The 22731-nt window shown below is 36.1% G+C and overlaps 1 protein-coding gene across 1 annotated transcript; it reads left to right on the forward strand.

The window, feature by feature from the left end:
• The first annotated feature begins 17122 nt into the window (after nucleotides 1-17122).
• Nucleotides 17123-22470, forward strand: LOC145814130 (uncharacterized). The gene is made up of 8 exons (XM_082910656.1): nucleotides 17123-17159; nucleotides 19249-19440; nucleotides 19734-20026; nucleotides 20119-20653; nucleotides 20807-20872; nucleotides 21022-21428; nucleotides 21548-21626; nucleotides 21710-22470. The coding sequence occupies exons 1-8, from the start codon at nucleotides 17123-17125 to the stop codon at nucleotides 22468-22470; spliced, it is 2370 nt and encodes a 789-aa protein (XP_082766782.1).
• The last annotated feature ends 261 nt before the right edge of the window (nucleotides 22471-22731 follow it).

Raw genomic sequence — 22731 nt, forward strand, 5'->3', positions numbered from 1 at the left:
AAGAAATTGCACACCATATCATATGCTAGCATCCCCCAAGTTGGTGAGCAGCCAACAAGAAAAAGGAGAGAACAACCAGACAGAGAAAAATAGAGAAAAAACCAGGACAACCCACCATTGAACAACAGGAGTATAGGATATGCCACAACAATGAAGCACTAACTCAGCCACCATTCCTGATGCAGTATTGCACTTGTTGCAGATTAAACACAATGTCATTAACAGAGAACACCACAGTCATTGAAGAAGCCTTTATCCACATTGCTACTCTCACCTTAACAATATCACAGAATTCATCCCAGTTTGGTTGAATGCCATTGAACACAGACTCATTTCTACGCTTCCGAGTGGACTAGAGAATGGCTAGAGATATAACTGCCCAAATTTTCTTTTCCAACTTTTTCATTCTACGCCCAGACCACCACTGCAGCAATCCATTTATAGAACCAGGCCAAACCCACTGAAGACCCCACTATTTTACAATGTTTGACCAAAGCCTCCATACAAAAGGGCAAAAAAGAAGAATGTGATCCACTGTTTCTACCTCACTTTGACAAAACACACAAACAATAATAGCATTCCCATCAAGGATACCAACTCCTTCCAGAAAGCTAGAAGTTTTAACCTTACCTTGCAACCACCCAAAAAATTGCACATTGGGTGGAGTACAATTATTCCAAATTGTTCTTGCCATGTCCAGATTAGGCCCAAGGAAAGACTCACACCAATTATAAGTTGAAGAAACACTAAACATCCTTGATGTGTCTGCCGCCCATATCAATTCATCCGTTTTAGTGCTACAGGTGTAGGTACATTACTAAGTAGAGTGTAAAGTCTACTTACTTCATGCTTCTTCCAAGCCATCAATGCTCTTCTGAATCCCACTTTCCAACTTCCAACTTCTCTCCTTCTTTGAAAGAATGTATTTACCACACCATGCTTGTTAGTGGATAAGGAAAACAGCCTGGGAAATTCCTCCTTGAAGCATACATTGCTGACCCACTTATCCAACTTGAAATTTGCTCTCCTTCCATCCCCCAACACAATCATGGCACTATTAAGGTAATAGTTGTGCAAATCTGATTTAGACCAGATAGTGTTAATTATATTAAACCACAACTTAGAGCCTTTTCTATCCAAACTTGGTAACCACTACCACCCCCTATATTATACTTCTTGCAAATCACTTCCTTCCACAAAGATTGATTCTCAGTCCCAAACCTCCACCACCATTTTAATAAAATACATTCATTCATAATTCTAATCTTTCTCACACCCAAACCACCAAGTCTTGTTTTTAGTAACAACCTCCCACTTCACCATATGCATATTCCTTCTAAGATCAAATCCACCCCAAAGGAAGGCTGATTGAATTTTCTCAATCTCCTTAGCTACCCCTACAAGAATCCTGAACAGAGATAAATAATAGATAGGTAAGTTGGACATAACAAATTTGATTAAGGTTAACCTCCCAACAAAAGAAAGCAATCTCCTCTTCTAGGTAGACAATTTTTGCTTGAACTTATGTAAAACAGGTTTCCAAGTATTTTTTTCCTTCCTGGATTAGCCCTCAAAGGCATCCCCACATATTTCAGAGCTAGCTTCTGGTGCAGACAATTAAAACTAGTGGCAAAGTCTTGCATCACCCCATTATCCATCCCAACACCACAAATGACACTCTTGTGGTAATTTATTTTCAAACCTGATAAGATCTCAAAACATCTCAAAATTGATTATGACTTGGTTATGATCTATTGTCACTACGCCAAAATTGGGCTTTAGCGGCGGTTTTTTACTGCCGTTAAAGGCTGTAAAACCGCCGTTAAAGCCTTTAACGGCGGTATTAACGGCGGTTTTGTTACCGCCGTTTATGTGCGTGTCGGAAAAAGTACAACCGTCGTAAAAAAGTAAATTACCGTCGTTAAAAGTCGACCAAAAACGGCGGTAACATAGGATCAAAAACAGCGATTTTTTACCGCCGTAAATAGGTCCAAATTTTTCAAAAAATAATTCTTTCTTCTTGCACTCCCCAAGTCTTGAACCCTCAACCTCTCATCCACCCACACTAACCACTCTACCATAGCCACTCTTCATGAAATATATTTCCTAAATAAATATTTAAACATTACTTTTACTTTATTGTAGATGGTTTCGCCGGAGCTCGCCGGAGTTTCGCCGGAGCACGCCGGAGTTTCGCCGGCAAAGACCGCCGTCATTAACGGCGGTAATGATTGGGCATTAGCGGTGGTTTTGTTACCGCCATTAAAAGTGGGCATTAACGGCGGTTTTTTTAACGGCGGTAACAAAACCGCCGTTAATGATACCTTTAACGACGGTTTTCGTTACCGCCGTTAAAAAAATCGCCGTTAATGCCCTGTTTTGGCGTAGTGTGTAATTGTTATTTTGATTATTATCACCGATGTTACCTTTAATTATGCCTTAAGTGGTGTTTAGTTATCACTCATCATAATGTTGACTATGACTTGGTTATTACTTGTTGTGGTGTTGGTTATGACATAATTATAACTTATTGTGATTGTTATTTTTGTTATGAAAGAAAAAGTCCAAAGTGGTGTTTGAATATGATTCATTGTAATCCTTCTAATTATGACTACAAGTGTTTTGTCTATAACATTTTGTGGTATTGTATATGATATACTCTTTTTTTAAGGAGTCATTTTTCATTGAGACGAACAGAAACATAATTAGGTTGGGGGACCAAATTGAGATACTTTTTATGCTTTAAGCATTCGATTGATACAAATTAAATAATGTGGATTAAAATTACACAAATATCTTATTTTCAGACTAAGAGAATAATTTTTAAATTAAATTTCAAAATTATCTTAACTTTAACCGTCACTTTTTATAATCACCCCATATTTTGTAGGCTAAAAAGATAATTAACGTTGAATATTATTTTATAAATGAATACATAAGATATGATGTATTCAAAATAAATTCGATAATAAGCAAAATTTCACTGTAAGATCTGATATCATAATTTCTTGTTGAAAAATATTCGAGACTAAAAAAAAACTCATAACTTGACACACAATGATATAGTATAAGAGATGTCAATTTTTGATTTATTAGATTTTGAATGATGTAAGATTTAATTATCTTATCATATCATTATGTGTGACTTTGCAAGTCTAAATTGTGGATGCGTAATATTTTTCTTTCTCCTTATATGTGGCTTATTATATAAGACTTTACGTTAAATAAGACCAAAATATTATTTTTACTTCCCTTCTATTTTAACCTTTCATATCCTTTATTTGTTAATACCTTTTCACCTTCTTTCAAATTTGATATTTATGTTTACATTACACTATTCCCATATGATCCGCTTGGACCTTTTCATCACAGTAAATAACTTAACGTTTTGAAGTATCTTGTCAAAAAAAAATATATATATATATATATTTGGTTGACATTTTAGTATATATATATTTTATTTTAAAAACTAGTTTAGTGAAAAAAAAAATTAAAAAATAAAGCACTCATTATTTTTATATGATTTTATTTTCTTAAAAAAAATAATTTAACAAAAAAATTAAATATGTTTTTATATTTATTTTTGTCAAAATAATTTCAAATTCTTTGTAAAAAAAATTAAAAAATAATTTGCAACTAGAGTTTTTTCCATCAACAACATAAAGGTTGGCAGGACTCCCACTATATTAGAACCGTTAAAAACAAAAGTGCATTCACTACAACAAAAACACATTTTAATAGCACTATACTAGTGACATGTTTTTAGAAAATGTCACAAAATAATAATTTGTGGCATGTTTTAGAAAAATGTCACAAAATCACAAACATAAAAGGCTTTAGTGGTATTTCAATAAAAAAAAATGTCATATCACTTCAACAATAATGTGATTTAGTGGCATTAATTTTATGGCATTTCATAAAAGAATGACACAAAAAATCGTTTTAATGACATTTATCAACAGATGTCACTAAACGACCAATACATTACAATTATTTTAATGTCACTTTGTGAGAAAGATGCCACTAAACTTTAAGATTTATGGCATTTTGAGAAGTGCCACTAAGTTAAAAATCTTTTCAAATTATCTAATGGCATTTTTAAAAATTAAAAAAAAAAAAAAGAAGGCCAATATACTCACAATAATTTTTAAAATGCACCACCCAAAAAAAAAAAATCTAAATATTACATTTTTAACTCTACTTGTGACATGTACAAAAAATTGATGAATAGCCTTATATGAATTAAATGAAAAAATAAAATTTTTAACTACTTTTCAATACAATGATAAAATTACTTAAATTTTTAATTGAAATAAATTTTTGAAATTGTCAAAAGTGTTGATTGATTTGATAATTTATTAATAAAATTGGTCATTTGTGAACGCGATGTAATTTTTACAACCACAAAGAGATAAATCTTATTTTAAGCAAATCTTAAAAGATATATTTATAATTTTATCCACTTTTAATTACCATATATATATACACATTGGGATTGTCACAAAAATATTATTTACTTGCATGTTTTGAAAAATGACACTGAGTCACAAGTGTTATACATCGATAGTGACATTTCATTAAAAAATGCCATAAGAAAATTTAATTTTAATGGCGTTTAGTTAGGAATTTTAGATTATTTTAAGCACACTTTTTTTTTATCAGCAAAAAAGCGTTTTATTGATGAGAAAAACATACATTACATATGAAAAAAAACACAATAAAGAAAGAAGGTGCAAAAAGCATCAAAGTACACCCCCAATCCCGACTAGGTTAGCACCAAGGAGGATACCCAATCATTTGCTAGCACCACCGAATGTTGGTGAGAATCCAACCAGAAAAGAGAGAGAGAGAGAAAAAAAAAATCAGATGATACACCAGCAGACACAAGGAAAGAAAATTCCCAAACAATGCAAACCAGTAGCACCACAACAACCAGAAGGCAAACACTGGGACCAGTCCAAAGCATACTGCTGAATAGCTTGTATGTGTTCACCATGAGGTAATAAGAGAAGCCCTGCTTGAGATGCTCTTCAAGTCCAACAACCCAATGCTCCACAGCACCCTACTCCGCAACACACAACAGAGCAGCTCCGTATAAGACCAACAAGCAAGAGACAGCCAAAGCACATCCTTCCAATTTTCCAAGTCTCCAGCAGCAGAACAACAACAGATAACAAAACAGAGGCTTTGTAAGAGCAACAAGCCACCAGCATCTAGCATTAGCATTAACATTAACATCCAACTCTGAACTCCAGCACACAGCCTAACTACTTGCAACCTCTACTCAACCTCATACACCAACAGACCTCCATAGCCATACAACAGACTAGCAACCAGCCCACATCATACCCCTACAGACTCAGACATCAAAACAAACCCTTAGCAGCATATCATCAGAGCTCTGTAGACTGAAGCAATCTTCCAGACCAAGTCAGCCACAACAACAGCTCTAACTTTAACAGCGGCAGCAGCAACTCAATCTTTCCAGACCAAACACAGCCACAACAACTCCATCTTCATCAGCAACTCAGAACCTCTGTTACTGAACCAATACTCTACAACCAATAAACAAAACAAAAACATTCCCAACAGCAACTCTGCAGCAGCAAAAAAGCAATAACTAGCATCTGCCCAAACCCAGAAATGATGTTTGAGCAAAAAACCATCCATCCTCAATCACCAGCCCACCTCAGCAGAGACACTTCCTGACTTGCTGCAAATTGGTGCTCAACTCATGCACTGAATAGAAACAACCTTTAAACACAGCTTTAAACCATAATACAACTCTCGACTTTATCAGTTCTGTCAGCTCGTCCAACAAAGGCTGTTTCCCATTAAAAACACACTCATTCCGCATCTTCCAAATCGACCAGAAAGTAGCTAATGGGATAGCCTTCCAAAGATTAACTTCAACCTTCCCCGATTTAAACCCACGCCACCAAACCAGTAAAGTTTCTACATTTTGAGGAGATACCCACTGCATACCCCACCACTCCAATAAATTGGACCATAGTTTCCAAATAACAGGGCACAAAAGCATAACATGGTTTAAAGTTTCTACACCCCCCATACAAAAAACACACTCAGATCTAGCATTTTGATTCAAGATCCCCAATCTCTGAAGACGTGCTCTAGATTTAATTCTACCTTTCCAAACAAGCCAACAAAAAAATTTTACTTTAGGGGGAGAGATATTCTTCCAAATGCACTCAGAAACATCAAAATCCTGCCCAGAAGTAATACTGTTATATGCTACAACAACATTGAACAAACCAGATTGAGAAGCCTTCCAAACCAGAGAATCTACTTTGTCTACCAAAATCAAGGGACTGCTATTCAAGAGCTCAATTAGTCTTTCTACTTCTAATTCCTCCCAGGCCCACAGTCTTCTCCTAAACCTCAGATCCCATCTTGACATAGACCTTTTCCTTACAATCATTTGATCCAGAGAGACCTCTTTCTCCGTTGACAGCTCAAAAGTTCTAGGGAATTCCTCCTTAAAACATTTTTCACCAATCCAATGGTCCTCCCAGAAACGGATTCTATTACCATTTCCCACTTCAACAACACAGTTACCCACATAAAAACTGAACAACTGAGGGTTACTATCAGCCGTATTAAGAATATCACCCCAAAGTTTCGATCTCTGCTATCCTGCCGCAACAAACGGTAACCATCACCCACCTGTGCTGCCATATTTGCTAGTTAAAACTGATTTCCACAAGGCCGGATCTTCACACCCATACCTCCACCACCATTTAGCTAATAAGCAATCATTAACCAGCCTCATCTTCCTAATTCCCGAACCCCCATTGCCTTTGCTCTTTGTAACCTCCTCCCAATTTACCAAATGCAGCTTCTTCTTAACCTCTGATCCTCCCCACAAAAATCTAGCCTGGATCCTGTCTAGAATTTTTCCTACACTCACAGGCATTTTAAACACTGATAGGTAATATATAGGTAGAGATGACAGCACAACCTTCACCAGTGTTAATCTACCTCCAAAAGCTAAAAGCTTCCTTTTCCAAGAGGCAAGTTTTGCCTTGAATTTGTTGATCACAGGCTTCCAGGTGCTTTTCCTCCTTGTGTTAGGGAAAATCTATAATTCCCCGCAAGTAAATGAATCAATGGGAATAAAAACTAATGCAGAAAAATTAAATCAAAAGCAACACAAGAATTTTTACGTGGTTCCCTCAATGTAAGGTACGTCCACGGGATCGAAATTTGATTCTACTATCAACCAAAGAGTTTCCAAACGATTACAAACGAGACACGAATGGTCTCACAAAACCACCCTTAGGTGAATTCCAAATAATCACAAATAAACAAAGAGGAAAGACCTCACCAAATAGATGAAAAAAAATCTTCAGAACCAGAGTTGTAGAAGATCCAAAATAACGAACCAAATCAATACCGAACACCAAACCAGCCGCTTAAAAGCAAAGTAACAAACCAAGGCAACAATTCTTGTTTGACCAAGTCAAATCTAGAGCAACAAACAACACCAACTGAAACTCACAAAATTGAGTGATATACAAAGCACTCTCACCGAAATTTGATCACCAATATGCTACAGCTACTCTGCCAAGAAAGACAAAACAATATTTATATATTGTTAATTCTAGGGTTTGTTTTATCAAAACCCTAGCTGTAACCAAGTTGGATTGGGTCTCCACAAATTAGATATATATATTAAAATATATTATACTTAAATCAAACTAAATTAAAATTCTTTTTCCAAAACCAATTGGGTCTCAAACTCCAATAAGGAGATATATCCCAATAATTCTCCCCCTATCAACTTAGGTGGAGACATCAACCATACCCGCCAAATTTCGACACTTCAAATGTTTGTCCCTTGACAAAGTCTTAGTCAACATATCCGAAATATTATCATCCGTGTGAACCTTTTCGAGTTATAACAATTTCAAATCTAACACATCACGAATCTAATGGTATCTCACATCAATGTGTTTCGATCTCGAATGAAAAGTAGAATTTTTGCTCAAGTGAATAGCACTTTGACTATCACAATAAAGCACATATTTTTCTTGTTTCAAACCCAACTCTTGCAAAAATTTCTTCAACCATAACTCTTCTTTGCAAGCTTCTGTAATGGCAATAAATTCAGCTTCGGTAGTTGAGAGAGCAACACATTTTTGTAATTTAGATTGCCATGCCACAGCTCCTCCTGCAAAAGTCATCAAATACCCCAAAGTAGATTTCCTAGAATCAACATCACCGGCCATGTCAGAATCCGTGAACCCATCAAGCATCGGCTTACCATCCCCAAAACACAAACACACCTTCGAAGTCCCTCGAAGATATCTTAGAATCCATTTTACCGCTGCCCAATGTTCTTTACCCGGATTAGAGAGAAAACGACTCACCACACCAACGGCGTGAGCAACATCCGGCCTTGTACAAACCATGACGTACATCAGAGAACCAACAGCTGAAGCATAAGGAACTTTCAGCATCTTTTCCTTGTCTTTCTCACTTGTAGGACATTGATTCGAACTAAGCTTGAAGTGACCCGCAAGTGGACAACCAACCGGCTTTGCTTTATTCATGTTAAACCTCTCAAGAACTTTCTCAATGTAGCTTTCTTGAGACAACCAAATCAACCCCTCTTTGCGATCACGAACAATTTTCATACCAAGTATTTACTTTACCGGTCCCAAATCTTTCATAGCAAAAGATTTACTCAACTCTAACTTCAACTTGTTAATCATGGTAGAATCTTGACCCACAATTAACATGTCATCAACATAAAGCAAAAGAATAATAAATTTACCATACGGGAAATTTTTCACAAACACACAATGGTCCGAAGTGATTTTAGAAAAACCATTATTCATCATGAAAGAATCAAATTTTTGTACCATTGCCGCGGGGCTTGCTTGAGGCCATACAAACTTTTCTTTAATTTGCAAACAAATTTTTCTTTCCCTTTTTCCACAAAACCTTCCGGTTGCTCCATGTAAATTTCTTCTTCAAGATCACCATGAAGAAATGCGGTCTTCACATCAAGTTGCTCAACTTCAAGATTCATACTTGCAGCCATGCCAAGTACAATCCGAATAGAAGACATCTTTACAACCAGCGAGAAAATCTCGTCAAAGTCAATACATTTCTTTTGCCCAAAGCCTTTCACAACAAGACGTGCTTTGTACCTCAGATTCTTGTTATCATTCTTCAATTTGAAAACCTACTTATTTTTCAGAATTTTCCTCCCTTTAGGCAACTTCACTAAATCATAAGTCTGGTTTTCAAGCAAGAAATTCATCTCCTCGTGCATGGCCTTTTTTCAATCACCTTTCTTTGCATGCTCAATTGCTTCTTGGTAGCTCTCAGGCTTCCCTTGATCGGAAATCAACACAAATTCATTGGGATGATACTTTCCTGAAGGTTGTCGGTCCCTTGTAGATTTCCTCAACTCAAGTTGTGGTGGCGGTTCTTGAGTTGGATGCTCTTCCTCAATTTCTGGCTCAACTTCATTAGGATTAGCATCATCCTCCATGTCTTCAATAGGTGGCTGCACATCTCCCCCATTTTCATCATCAACTGAAGATGAAGGAGATGGATCCATGTCAATGAGATCACTAGTTTTTGGCTCCGGTTGATCACATTTGTCAAAGTCTTTAATTGTTTGGTCTTCAAGAAACACAACATCACGGCTTCAAATAAATTTCTTGTCGACCGAATCCCACAATCTCTAACCAAACTCATCACACCCATAGCCAAGAAAAATACATTGTCTTGACTTACTATCAAGTTTAGACCTCTCATCTTTTAGAATGTGTACAAAAGCTCGGCAACCAAACACTCTCAAGTGCTCATAAAACACATCTTTGCCGGTCCTAGCTCTTTCAGGAACATCACCATTCAAAGGATAGGAAGGAGACAAATTGATCATGTCAACCGCTGTACTCATTGCCTCACCCCAAAAGGATCTTGGCAATTTAGCTTGTGAAAGCAAACACCTTGTTCTTTCCACAATGGTGCGGTTCATCCTCTCGGTAACGCCATTTTGTTGAAGAGTCTTCTTAACTGTTTTTTGGTGCTGAATACCTTGGCTGTGACAATACTCATCAAATGGCCCAACGTATTCACCACCATTGTCTGATCGGATGCACTTCAATTTCTGCCCTGTTTCTCTTTCAACCATGGCCTGAAAATGCTTAAATACTTCTAGAACTTGATCTTTAGTTTTTAGTAGAAAAGCCCAAACTTTCCTTGAATAATCATCAATGAAAGTAACAAAATAAAGTGCACTACTATGTGTTCTAACTTTTGAAGGACCACAAACATCCGAATGAATCAACTCCAAAACATTTTCTTTTTTAGAAGCAACATTTTTCTGAAAAGAAACTCTATGTTGTTTACCCGCCAAACAATGAACACAAGTTTTAAGATGTGTACCTTTCAAACCGAGTATAAGCTCTTTCTTGAATAATACTTGTAGCCCCTTTTCACTCATATGGCCAAGCCGCTTGTACCACAATTCGGTAGAAGTATCATCTTCAAGTGCATTGACAACACCTTTATAAATTTTTCCTTGCATTGAATAAAGTGCATGAGTCTTCTTGCACTTAGCCACCACCAAAGAACCCTTTGTGAGCTTCCATATTCCATCACCAAATTTGTTGTTGAAGCCTTCATCATCTAGCTTCCTAGTAGAGATCAAATTAAGGCGAATGTCGGGAACATGCCTCACATCTTTAAGCAACAACTTGCAACCCAAATTTGTTTCCAAACAAACATCACCCACGCCAATAATCTTGGACAAACCTTCATTACCCATTCGAACAGAACCATAATATCCTTTGGTATAGGTAGTGAAGAAATCAACTCGAGAAGTCACATGAAAAGAAGCACCAGAATCAATCACCCAATTGCTCTCTTGGCCCACAAAATTGATACAATCATCTTCACAAACGACCATGAGATTATCGGTAGTAACTGCCGTTATGTCTTCTTGCTTCTTATCCACACTTTTGTCACGCCTTTTCTCCTTGTTCTTGAGCTTTCAGTATTCTCGCTTCATGTGCCCTTTCTCATGGCAATAATAGCACTCAATGTCTTTCTTTGAAAAAACACCATCTTTTGATTTGTCACGGCTTTGATCACGACCATGAGAAGTCTTACTCCTCCACCTTGTTTTGCTTCAACCTCTCACAACAAATGCTTCCGAATGAGAGGAACTCACTGATTTTCTTCTAGTTTCTTCATTCAACAAGCTACTAATGACTTGGTCCATTGTGACAACTCCATCGGGCGCCGAATTACTAGCTGTCACAACCAAAGTCTCCCAACTTTCGGGCAAAGAACTAAGTAGCATCAAAGCCTGCAACTCATCATCAAAAACAATTTTCATAGAAGCAAGTTGATTAACAATACTCTTTATTTCATTCAGATGTTCCGGAATAGGGCTGCCCTCTTTATATTTTAAATTAACCAACTTACGAAACAGAAAAGCTTTATTTGTGGTTGATTTCCTATCATAAAGACCTTCTAATTTTTTTCCATAAATCATGTGCTGAAGTTTCAGTAGCAACATGATGAAACACACTGTCATCAATCCATTGACGAATAACACCAACGGCTTTTCAATTAAGCCTATTCCATTCATCATCTTTCATACCATCGGGTTTGCCACTATCACCCTCAATGGGTCCATACAAATCTTTACAAAATAATAGGTCCTCCATTTTAGTTTTCCAAGTTACCCAATTGCTTCCATTGAAGCTAGACATACGACCCACATTTCCCTCCATTGATTTACACAAATAATTAAACCCAAATAAACCGTAAGCTCTGATACCAGTTGTTAGGGAAAATCTATAATTCCCCACAAGTAAATCAATCAATGGGAATAAAAACTAATGCGGAAAAATTAAATCAAAAGCAACACAAGAATTTTTACGTGGTTCCCTCACTGTGAGGTACGTCCACGGGATCGAAATCCGATTACACTATCAACCAAAGAGTTTCCAAACGATTACAAACGAGACACGAATGGTCTCACAAAATCACCCTTAGGTGAATTCCAAATAATCACAAATAAACAAAGAGAAAAGACCGCACCAAATAGATGAACAAAAATCTTCAGAACCAGAGTTGTAGAAGATCCAAAATAACGAACCAAATCAATACCGAACACCAAACCAACCACTTGAAAGCAAAGTAACAAACCAAGGCACCAATTCTTGTTTGACCAAGTCAAATCTAGAGCAACAAACAACACCAACTTAAACTCACAAAATTGAGTGATATACAAAGCACTCTCACCGAAATTTGATCACCAAGATGCTACAGCTACTCTGCCGAGAAAGACAAAACAATATTTATATATTGTTAATTCTAGGGTTTGTTTTATCAAAACCCTAGCTGTAACCAAATTGGATTGGGTCTCCACAAATTAGATATAATATATTTTACTTAAACCAAACCAAATTAAAATTCTTTTTCCAAAACCAATTGAGTCTCAAACTCCAATAAGAAAATATATCCCAACACCTTGGACTAGCACCAAGAGGTAACCCAAGATACATAAAAGGCAACTTCTGGCGCAAGCAATTCAATTGTTTCGCATATATTTCCCCTTCATCTTCTGGGATCCCTACCCCGCAAACATGGCTTTTATGGAAATTAATCTTCAACCCAAATATCACCTCAAAACACCTTAGTATTCTTTTCATATTTTGCACTTCTAGCCCATCTGCTTCACAGAATACTATTGTGTCATCTGCAAATTGTAGATTATTGACATTCACTTCCCTATGACCAATTGCCACACCTTTTATGAACCCCAATGATTTAGCTCTTTGGAACAACATATTCAAACCTTCCGCCACAATGATGAAGAGAAAAGGTGACAATGGATCCCCTTGTCTAAGGCCCTTTTCCGGACAAAACTCCGCAGTGGGAGACCCATTAACAAGAACAAAAATCATGGTTGAAGATAAACACTCCTTCATCCAGCTAACCCACTTATCTTGGAAACCAAACTTCGACATTAAATCCAAAAGGCACTCCCAATTTACCGTACCAAAAGCTTTTTCAAAATCTAATTTAAGAATCAACCCCCTCTTTTTTCTTTTCTTCCACCAATCAATAATCTCATTAGAGATCAACACCCCATCCAAAATATTCCTTCCACCCATGAATGCCGACTAAACTTCACCAACAATTCTAGGCAAAACGTTCTTGAGTCTAGTAGCAAGTACTTTAGATAAAATCTTATACAGAGACCTAATGAGACTAATAGGCCTATAATCTGCAATTCCACTCGGGTTATCTTTCTTAGGAATTAATGTGATGAACGAGCTATTAACGCCTTTAGCCAACCTTCCATTAAAATAAAACTCCCTAAAACAATTAAGAATATCTCCCTTAAACACTTCCCAACATTGCTGGAAACACAACATGTTAAAACCGTCCGGCCCCGGGGCTTTATTACCATCACTTTCTCTCACTGCCCTCCAGATTTCCACCTATGAAAAAGGTGTTATCAAACCAGTAAAATCTTGATCTGAACCAAGATGCTTAAAGTTACCAAATAATTTGGGTTGAGATTTCCACTCTTCAGTAAATCTCCTCTGGAAATAATTAAACACCTCAAGCTTTACCCTTGGTGGCTCTTCATGAATCACTCCATTCACTTCGAAAGAGCTCAACATATTTCTGTTTTAGTGACTAGTAGCAACCACATGGAAAAATCTTGTATTTTTATCTCCCTTCATATGCCAATTCATTCTTGATTTTTGCAGCCATAGCCACTCCTCTCTCCTACTAAGAGACCAAACCTCAGTTCTGACTTCCTTTATTCTCCTGCTCTCCTCCTCATCAAGATTTCGAGATTCTGCCACTAAATCAATCCCATGTAGCTCCTCAACAGCAACCTGTAAAGCCATAGTAACATTCCCAAAGACTTCACTATTCCACTTTTACGGGCAAATCGCAGATTTTTGAGATTTTTCATTACTACATACCTAGCCCAACCTGATATATCTGAGTCGTTCCAAGATTTCTTTACAAACTCTCAGAATTGAGGATGTAAGGACCATGCATTTATGAACCTAAACGGCCTAGGACCCCAGTCCCTGCCATCCTCCATAAGCAACAGAGGGCAATGGTCTGATAATGATCGCTCCAAACCCCACAATTTGAAATTAAATCTCTCTACCCACTCAAAGGACATTAGAACCCTATCAATCCTACTCCACCTTCCACCATCATTGGAGTTACACCAAGTAAATTGTCTCCCCAACATAGGAGGATCTATGAGTTCCAAATTTTCAATAAACTGATTAAATTCCCTCATTCTTTTGTCTCTTCGAGAACATCCTCTTCTTTCCCCAAGGTGTCTTATTTCATTGAAATCTCCCACAAGACACCATGGATAATCAAAATCAATCCTCAAATGCGACAGACTAACCCAGAACCGACTCCTCTGAGATACATCATTCGGTGCATAAATGTTAACAATAACACATTCAAAATTGGGTAAAATAGTTTTAAACATTATTTCTCAATCTGTTAGCGGTTTATGTGTTTGTTTCTCTCTCTGGGGTTTTTGATCGGCAATAAATGATGCGTTCTTCATGTTCGACAACAACAGCCAAAAGTAAGCCCAACTCCTCCATACGATTGACAAACCTTAAAAGGCTGCCTTCAAGTTTAGCAAGTACACCAATCATGTTTGTGCCGGTGCCCCTCACAACGTCTCCATCATTCTCAAATACATTGCAGCCTAGGTAACTTTTGATCATTCTTATCAAGCCCACACACATCTGAGATCTATTGCTTTGAAACTTGAATAGTGTCTACCATGACATCAAAGTGTCATTGAAAGTTTTTAGTCTTAATGGTGTAATAGCACTTATAAGTGTCACTGAAGTGCCACTAGTATCTACCGTGATATGGGTATAAATGATACTTGTTCAAAACGCCACAAGACTAAAAAATGTCACTAGAGGAATAGTCTTGTGGCACTTTCGAGTGTCACTAAACTAAGAAAATGTTGTAGTGACTGCATGATTTTTATTTATTTATTTTGATTCTTTCTATCAGGCTACAGCCATTTAAGTTATGAAATTATTTTGATCATCCAAAAAAATAAAATACGTTCGTCAACAAAAAAATATAGTTTTTCAAAAATACCATAATTCCCATTTTTATTCTACAAAAATTAAAATTATTTATTAATTTTTTTAACATGTGCTTTAAAAACATATGTTGAGAGGACTCATGTTTAAATATTGAAATGAAATAGGTTACCCATAACATACTCATTTTAAATTGAAAGATGTTAGAAAACTTCAAACCACATTATAAATAATAAAGGGCAAATTAAGGGTAAATTATACTGATACTCTCTGAGATTTGGTCCAATTACATCCTATCTCTTGATGTTATAGAAATTACATTGTCATCCATGTGGTTAATAGCCTATTTTTATAAACCCTCTGTTTATATAAAAGGTAACAACTCCTGGTAGAAAAACAAAGAAAATTGCATTGAAAAAAAAAGAAAGAAAGAAAGAAAGAAAGAAGTAAAACAAAATAAGAAAAGAGAGAGTGTATGAATTCAATGTCTCTTTGATACCAACGTTAATTCTGTCTAAATGATTATAATGACATGAGGGTCAATGTAATTTCACAAACATTAAGGGCTGGTACGTATTAAATCCAAACCTCAAGGGGTATAAGTGTAATTTATCCAATTATAAATAGCAAGCAATCCTATAGACTGGCTCCATTAAGAGCATCCGCATCGGCCTTTCTACAATGGCATTAAAGCTATTTTAGAGAACAAAAACTGTGAATATCAGCTCTATCAGACTCTTTATAGCCTTCATTTATTTTGACTTTGTTACAGCGCCTCACTTGATTTGTTGAGGCACTGTTCATACGGTAATGTATTTTTTATTATATTTTTTGCAGCAAAGGTAGGTCAAAAAGCCATGGTCGGCCGTCTATGAAGCACGGGTACTCCAAAAATAGTGCCGTACATGTACTAGGTACTTACTGGGTGCGGGTACGCGTACCGGTACGGCTGCACGCATACCGGGTACGGCAAAAAGTAGTCTGGTACGTTTGGTTCAATCTGGTACGGCTTGGGTACACCTTTGGTGAGTTTTGGGTACGTCGGGGTAGATATCAAATTTTCTGGAGAATTCAGGGGTACCGGAGCAATATTATGAAAAAAAAAAGAAAGAATATACACGTTTTGCCCTAATCTCATCACTTTTGCCCTAACTCATCACTTGAGCAACACAGCAGCAAGAGGCGACATAGCAGCAAAGAGGTGACGGCGACCTATCCATTCCCTTCGAAGGCCTCCGGCAACGGCGACGCAAGGAGTTCCGGTGAGTGCTCTTCATCTTCTTCTTCTTCTTCGTCTTCATCTTCTTCTTCGCCTTCTTCTTCTTTGTTACATCTTCCACCCTCATCTTCTTCGTTTCTTCTTCTTCATCTCATGTATATATTTTTTTTTGCAGAGATCAGCAAGCACCTGTTTTTGTCCCTTGTTGCATCTCTTCGTCTTCCCTCCAGTGAGAAAGTGGTCAGAATTTTTGAGTGCCCCTGCACATTAGCAAACAGCAAGCAAGCAACTGGTCAGATTTTGTTTTTTTTTGTCCCTTGTTGCATAACTTGTTTTTGTCCCCTGAATAACTGGTCAGAATTTGTTGCATAACTGGTCAGAATTTTTTTTCCCTGAATAACTTGTTTTAGTCCCTTGTTGCATCTCTTCATCTTTATTTTTTTTGTTTTTTTTCTTGTTTCTTGTTTCTTCTTCAGAGAGGTAGAATCTGATGTAGAACCAAAAAAAAATTAGAGAGGTAGAACCAAGTTATTCAATCATATTTAGAACAAAAAAAAAATTAGAACAAAAAAAATTAATAAATTAGAACAAAAAAATTAATAATCAATCATACTTACATAATGTTAATAATCAAAAAAATTAATTAGAACAAAATTATCCCTCAACAGAAGAATGTTAATCAAAAAAATTAATTAGAAGTTTAAAACAAAGTTATTCCTCAACAGAATGTTAATAATCACAAATATTATTTTTAATAATCACAAATATTATTTTTTATGCTTATAGGAAAATGAGTTCATCAAGCAGTTTTGGTTCATCTGCTGCAAGTGCTTCTGTTTCTTCCATTGATCAAGCAGTTTAGTTTTGATATTTAATTTTAATTTCTAGGTTGGATCCTTTAACCATAATTATAAAAAATTAAAAAATAATAAAAAAATATCGGCGTACCGCAGCCGTACCCGTATCTTACTTTTTTGAGGTTTTGCCATATCGGCATACCCGCAGTCGTACCCGTACCATACTCGTATCTGTACTCGTGCTTCCTAGCCAATCGTTCACCTGAATGCCCCCCCCCCCCAGATGTCCTACGAGTACCCTGTAACAAAGAAGGAAAATGTCCAAAATTGGTCTAACTGGTCGTCTGGCCGGTCGACCTCCCTGTGTGATTGTGCTGCTGTTGTTTGCTACTCTTCTAGGACTAATCCATTATATATTTAAATCAAAAAAGATTAAAGAATAAAAAATAATATTTTAATGAAATAGAATTTTAAAATAAAGAGTTTGATGGAGTGTATACATAAAAAAGAGACTAACTAAAATACAAAAATAGATTTTTAGTTATAATTTGACTCAAATTTACTGAAATTGATGCGGATGCTCTAACATGGTTTCTCCATGTATTTTCTCAGAAATTATCAACAACAGAATTCTAATGCAAATAGGTGTTGATGCATTAAAAATAGATTCCCTTTCCCATATTTTGTTCCAATAAAATTAACTGAACAAATGACGGCGAAATAAGAAAAATATTTATCCATTGTGGTCAAAAGTTTTACTTTTATGTCGTTCTAAAAATAAAAATAGACCAAGTTTTAAAAAAATTGATTCAAATGTGCTGCAAAAGACATCTATTTAAAGTTAAATATATAAGAAATGCCAGAATCTGTATCCTTAAAAACGTGTATATATATAATAAGAAAAGTTAACTTTTTATTATAAAAGTTATAAATTTTTGTGATAGAATGAGTTATATATGGTGTGAATCCCTAAAGTTATGAATAGCAAAATTATATGTTTTTTATGATAAAAATTATACTGTTGTGGTGATAAGTTGTGATGATAAAAAATTATACCTTTTATAATAAAAATACTTTTTTACGATGAAACTTATATACATTTTGTAAAAGATGCATATATCTGTACTTCAAAATGGTGCGTACGGTAGTTTTTTTCTAAGGGTATGTTTGATTTAACAAATATAATACTCTAAGATTGAGATTATTAATTTATGGGACTCACATCTCATTGTTTGGTTGTAATTTTTATTACCCGAATTAGATTCCAATGGACATTCTATCTAATAAAATTGATAAATTTCCATTAAATTATTGAGAAGTATCATTTTGAACCCCCAAACCATAAAATTATACAAATATATTTTCTAAATTATTAATAAGTATCACTTTGCCCATAAATTATAAAAGCATACAAATGAATCCCCTAAAAGTGTACAAAGCGACACTTTTATAGTTTAGGGCGTTCATTTGTACACTTTTTGGGGTCTATTTGTATGTTTTTATAATTTAGGAGGCAAAATAATATTTCTCACTAATTTGAGGGGTCTATTTGTACAATTTTATAATTTAGGGAGTCAAAGTGATATTTCTTAATAGTTCATTTTTTAAATTTACAACTAATAATGCAAAACAAACATAAAATTGAGATTATATATTTCCATATTCATTGCAAAATAAACGTGCACAAGAGAATTATTTAGGAGATATTACGCATTAGTGTTGTCAGAAAAAAAATAAAAAAATAAAAAAAAAAATTACAAAATGTGGTAAACATTATAAATATTAATAATTAAAAGGATAAATTACACTTTTCCCCATTTATGTTTGGTCATTTTCTCATTTTGACCCTTAAAATTTTTTCCCTCCAATTTGGCCCTTCATGTTTCATATTTTTCCCAATTTACAATAAAAACTAACTTATGTCCAAAATTAGATAAAATATTGACATATTGACAGTCACGTGACATAAAAATAATTTATTATATACATAGCTCACACTTCTAAAATAAATTAAACTCCAATATAATAATATATTTTTTATGTCATGTGATAATTAACGTGATATTTTTGTTTAATTTTAAATGTAAGTTAACTTTAAGGAATTTCATCATTTTGACAGGTACTCTTTATGGTAGTTTTGATTGTGTGATTGTTAATGTATGTGGTCCAAATGATGTTACTAGCAGAAGTAGGGTATGGGGTATATTGAATAGGCTGAAGTCAGGGGGTGAAAAACCTTGGTGTTTGGGGGGTGACTTTAATGAAGTTAGAAGTATATCTGAAAGAAAGGGTTGTTCTAGTAGGGACAGAGGTATGTGTGATTTCAATGAACTAATTGAAAATCTGGAAGTGTGTGATGTACCAATGTTAGGAAGGAAATTTACTTGGTGTAACTCTCAACAAGGAGAAAAATGGAGTAGGCTGGACAGGTTTTTGCTTAGTTCAGAATGGTTGCAGAAGTTCAATTTCAAATTATGGGGTCTACCAAGAAAGCTATCTGATCATTGCCTTATCCTGCTCATGGAAGATGAGAGGATTGGGGTCCAAAGCCTTTCAGATTCCTGAATGCCTGGACCCTTCATTCTCAATTCAAATCCTTTGTAGACAAAATTTGGAAGGAAACTCATGTAGACGGCTGGGCTGGTTTTCAGTGCTTAAGGAAACTTAAATCCCTTAGAATAGCACTGAAACAATGGAATCAGGAAGTTTTTGGAAATGTGGATTATAAACTCAAGCTCTTGGAGGAGGAATTACATTTTCTTGATTTGACAGCTGAGGAAAGGCCACTGTCTGAGGCAGAGTTGAACAGAAGAAGAGAGGCTAAAGAGGATGCATGGAAGCTAAGTACTGTGGTGGAATGGGTATGGTTGCAAAAATCTAGAGTTAGCTGGGGAAAGGTAATAAAAACAAAAAATTCTTTCATGTGATGGTTGCATCTAGAAATAATAAAAATGCTTTGTGCTCGCTTTCTGTTAATGGGGTTATAAAGGATAATCCAGCTGATATAAGCGCTGAGGTATTGCTTTATTATAGAAATCTTTTTTTTGAATCCTGGTTCAGTAGACCAAGTTTATCTGGCCATTTTAAATCCATTAGAGGAGACGAGGTTAGAGCTGCTTTAGAAGCGGAGTTTTTAGATTCAGAAGTGTCAGCAGCAGTTAAAACCTGTGATGGAAACAAGGCTCCAGGGCCTGATGGGTTCAACTTGATGCTGTTTCAGAAGTGCTGGCAGTCAATAAAAGGGGATGTGATGCAGTTTATGAGTGAGTTTCATCAAAACTCTAAACTGGTGCATGGAATTAATAGCTCTTTTGTTGCGTTGATTCCTAAAAATGATAATCCATCTTGCCTCAGTGAATACAGGCCTATGAGTCTCATTGGTTTGCTTTACAAAGTGATTGCAAAAGTTTTATCAAATAGAACCAAACTTATAGTGCCAAGGATTATTAGTGAATCTCAATCAGTTTTTATAGGAGGTAGAAGTATCTTGGATGGAGTGCTGATTGCAAATGAAATTGTTGATGGTTAGAAGAAGAATCAGAGGAAAGGTATTGTTTTGAAGCTGGATTTTGAGAAAGCTTATGACTCAATTAATTGGGAGTTTCGCTTTTCTATGCTTGCAAGTTTTGGGTTTGGCTCTAAATGGATTAAGTTGATGCAAGAATGTGTCGCATCAGCTAAGATCTCCATTGTTAATGGATCATCGACATCCGAATTTAGTCCTCAAAGGGGGCTTAGGCAAGGTGATCCACTATCACCTTTTCTTTTTAATATCGTGGCAGAGGGCTTGAACATTTTGATGACCAGAGCTAGGCTGATGGGCTTGATTAAAGGTGCAGTGGTTGGTTCAAATGATCTCAGCATTACTCATTGGTAGTTTGTTGTGAAGTAGATAGGGAGGAGGTTCTTACTGTTAAAAGGATTTTGAGGTGCTTTGAAATAGTGTCTGGGCTGAAAATTAATGATTATAAGAGTGTAGTGTGTGGGATTGGGCTTACTGATGAGTTATCTAAAGAATATGCTTCCATGCTGAATTGTTTTCATCAAAGTTTGCCTTTAAATTATTTGGGTATGCCCTTGGGGGATAATCCAAGGAGAAGACGGACTTGGAAACCAACAATTGATAAAGTTAAACAGAAGTTGGCTACTTGGAAAAGGGGGTTCTTATCTTTTGCTGGTAGGATGACTATGATAAAGTCTGTGTTATCATCCTTACCAACATATTATCTATCTTTGTTCAAGATGCCAGAAGGGGTTGCTAAGGAGATTGATAATTCCAGTCAAGATTTTTATGGGGAGGTGATGCTCTAAGAAGAAAAATTCATCTAGTAAAATGGGGGGAAATAACACAAAGAAAAAGTACTGGGGGTTTAGGTATAAGAAAAGTGAGGCTTATGAATGCTTGTCTTCTCTTGAAGTGGTGGTGGAGATTTGGATCTGAAACTGATGCTCTCTGGAAACAAGTCATTTGCCGCAAATATGGTGAGGTTAGAGGGGGTTGGTGGCCACTACCTGTCGAGGGTCCAAGGTTATCTCTGGTCTGGAGAGATATCTAGGGGATTGCTACTCATTGGCCTCAGTTAATGGAATTATTGTTGGTGATGGAAGGAACATCAAGTTCTGGCTTCATAATTGGGTTGGTAACGTATGTCTCAAAGATGAATTTCCAAGACTATATTCTGTATCCCTTGACAAAGATGAATCTGTGAAAATGGTAAGAAGTAGGAGAAATGGAAATGAAGAGTGGAAGTCGGTTTTCAGGAGAGCCTTGTTTCAGTGGGAACTAGAAGATTTGAGGAGACTGAGAATAATGCTTCTTAATGCTCCAGCTATTCAGGATGGGATGGTGGACAGATTGAAATGGAATGTAGAAAATTCTAGGGTTTTTACTGTGACTTCTGCCTATAAGTGGAGTGCAACATATGTTGGAGCTAGTAGTAACTTAGTAGGGTGTATATGGAAGAATTTGGCTCCACCTAAGGTGCAGTTCTTTGGGTGGTTAGCATGGAAAGAGAGAATTAAGATAGCCAGCTATCTTCAAAGACTAGATGTCCTTACTGCTGCTTCAGACATTAACTGTATTTTCTGCAGGGATACAGTAGAAGATATAAATCATGTGCTGCTGTCTTGCCCATTTATTTGGAGGATTTGGTCAAATATTATCAGTTGGTGGGGTGTATATTGGGCAATGCCTGGATCGGTGTCTGGATTGCTGCAGTGGTGGATTGGATTAAAACTAAAAAAAAAAAGGAGTTACCTATCTGGAAAGCTATACCATTGGCGATGTTTTGGTCTATTTGGAAGCAGAGGAATGAAAGCATTTTTAATGGCTCGTCAGTGAATTTTGAAGGGCTATGTGATTCAATCAAGGTCAGGGTTGCTTTATGGGTTAGAACTTCTAACCCCTCTTTTACTTACTCAATTAATGACATTGTGTATAATCTCAAGCAGGCTAGATTTTGTCTGAGGGGCTGATTTGGTCTGGTTTTTATTTTCATGGGGCTTATGTGATTTTGCCTACTGCTGTATGGTGTGCACTCAACTAACTTTGCACTGCTGAGTATTCTGCAGCCCAAGTTCCATCATATGTTGTTATTTTGCT

The sequence above is a fragment of the Camellia sinensis genome, unplaced genomic scaffold, assembly GCF_055761805.1.
Source record: "Camellia sinensis isolate YWXY unplaced genomic scaffold, ASM5576180v1 Unanchor1, whole genome shotgun sequence".
Taxonomy (NCBI): domain Eukaryota; kingdom Viridiplantae; phylum Streptophyta; class Magnoliopsida; order Ericales; family Theaceae; genus Camellia; species Camellia sinensis.